This window comes from Nicotiana tabacum, chromosome 21 (assembly GCF_000715075.1).
Source record: "Nicotiana tabacum cultivar K326 chromosome 21, ASM71507v2, whole genome shotgun sequence".
NCBI lineage: Eukaryota > Viridiplantae > Streptophyta > Magnoliopsida > Solanales > Solanaceae > Nicotiana > Nicotiana tabacum.
In genome coordinates, this window is record NC_134100.1 from 50,313,246 (window position 1) to 50,315,665 (window position 2,420).

Genomic DNA, 2,420 nt, shown 5'->3' on the forward strand with positions numbered 1-2,420 from the left:
ATTTTGATTTTGATCCTTGTAATATTTGGTTAAGTATATTAACTTTCAATTAACTAAAATATGTGTTTTGGTCCTTTATATAGGAAATATATGATATTTAAACTATTTTTAGAACTATATTATCCTCAGATATGGAGCAACAATAATATAATACATTCGATAATTGAATAGTTTACCACTTAATAATTTATTTCAAAGAAGTTCCGGGAACTTCCGATCAAAGAAATTTAAAACGTTCATATCAATTAATTGAAGGTTAAAGGTGCTCAACCAGAAATAGTCACTTTTTTGGAATTTGTTTTTTGAACCTTTCACAATCTTCATATATTTTTCAGTATTGTTCTTGTAAGTTATGTTTATCTATTATTCGTTATTCATAAAATATTAAAAGTGAAAGTTTTATGGTCCTGCGAACATTCATCTCGTCATAGGACTTAGAATCATATAGCGGACACCAAATTGATAAATGTAGTACATAATTGCCCATTTTTAAAACATGGTGAACTTCGCTCATTATTCTCCGACAATGACTCTTTACATTTCCTTTTTTCCTGGTACGATCTTTTCATTTATTTCACATGCAACCTCCCTCTTTAATGGTTGTACTTGTCCACACAAGTCTCCACCATCCCTTATCTGTTTGGAATCTTGAAAAGTAATTTCTTTCTAGTATTCAATAATTTATTCTCTATATATAATACAGTGAGGATGTAAGGGTTTCTCAACTACCCAGTGCAAGTAGCTTCTAGTCTTACTCTGATATTTCTCTCCTATATCAAAAAATGGGTTTCCTTTGTGCCAGCCTGAAAAAGTCCATGGCAGTAGAAATCATGTCAAAGAAGCTTGTAAAACCATCATCACCAACTCCAACTCAGCTTCAAAGTTACAAGTTGTCTTTCTTTGATCAACTAGCCATTAGAACGCACGTGCCGATTGTTTTAATTTATCATAAGCTCAACAATTCCATCACTGATGAACTTCTTGAGGAATCCTTGTCCGAAACATTAACCCACGTTTACCCATCAGCAGGAAGAATTAACAAAGACCGTCGTGTGGTGGATTGCCTTGATCAAGGCGTTGCATTTATTATTGGCAAAGTAAATTGTCAGGTCGAAGATTTCCTCGAGCAAGCACGCAAGGAGATTGACCTTGCAAATCATTTTTGGCCTCAAGGAATCAAAGATGTGGATGACAATTATGATTTTGCCATTACCCCACTTGTGTTTGTGCAAGTCACTAGGTTTGAATGTGGTGGCTTAGCACTGTCTGTTGCAGCTGAACACATTACAATTGATGGATTCACCAACATGAAGTTCATTTACGAATGGGCTAAAGTATGTAGGTTGGGGATTCCCAGCATCAATTTCTTCAACTATGACTTAGGTGACATTTTCCCAGCAAGAGAAACGTCGAGAATCCTCAAACCTCTTGCTTCCCTAGCTATACCAAAAGACACAAAAACGTATGTCGCGAAGAGGTTTGTTTTCAATGAAGCTAGCATATCAAAGCTGAGAGACAAAATTGCAAATGGAGTTTTGAGTTTTAAGCCTTCAAGAGTTGAGATGATCACAGCTCTCTTGTGGAGAGCATTAATTCGTGCTTCACAAGCTAAAAATGGGCGTTTAAGGCCTTCCCTAATGAGCTTTCCAGTGAACTTACGTGGTAAGGCTAGTGTACCTAAATTGGCAAATGCTTTTGGAAATTTTGCAGTTGAAGTTCCAGTGGTATTCACACCAAATGAGACCAACATGGAATTCCACAACTTGATTGCTTTGATCCGTGATGCAACGGACAAAACTATGGTTTTTAGTGCTAAAGCTTCCAATGATGAGTTAGTTTCAATGGCTGCAAATTTATACAACATGACCCAAGAATGGGAAGCAAATGAGCAAGTGGACGAATTCACATGTTCAAGTTTGTGTAGATTTCCTATGAAAGAAGCTGATTTTGGACTGGGAAAACCATGTTGGATGACCTTTGGACTGAGACAAAGTCAAGTGTTTTGGTTGTATGATGCAGATTGTGGAAGTAGCATCGCTGCCCAAGTGGATTTGAATGAAAGCCTAATGCACCACTTTGAACGTGATCAAGATCTTAACACTTTTACTATTTTGAATAATTAATCATATACGTATCTTGTACAACTTGTTTTTTTCTTTTCTAAAACCAACTATCCATATTTCCAAATGCACTTATGTATGTGAGGATATTTTCCCAGTTGTTCCTTCAATAATTCCCTTCCCTATTGCCTTTTAAAGCAGAAAATGTTTAACACATTATTTTCATAAGAAATCTGCAGTTAATTAATAATCCAATGAATCCTGAGTTTCAGATTTAAACCAACTGGAACAATTAAATTCTCAAGAAATTAACTTCATTTCAGGTTCGTAAAAGCTGTGACTACGCCTATTCATATTCCC

At 35.6% G+C, this 2,420-nt stretch overlaps 1 protein-coding gene across 1 annotated transcript; it reads left to right on the forward strand.

Annotated features, from left to right (window-relative positions):
- Positions 1-635: 635 nt before the first annotated feature.
- On the forward strand, positions 636-2,217 carry LOC107806485 (limonoid 21-O-acetyltransferse-like). The gene has a single exon (XM_016630643.2). The coding sequence runs from the start codon at positions 783-785 to the stop codon at positions 2,121-2,123; it is 1,341 nt and encodes a 446-aa protein (XP_016486129.2). The 5' UTR covers positions 636-782; the 3' UTR covers positions 2,124-2,217.
- The last annotated feature ends 203 nt before the right edge of the window (positions 2,218-2,420 follow it).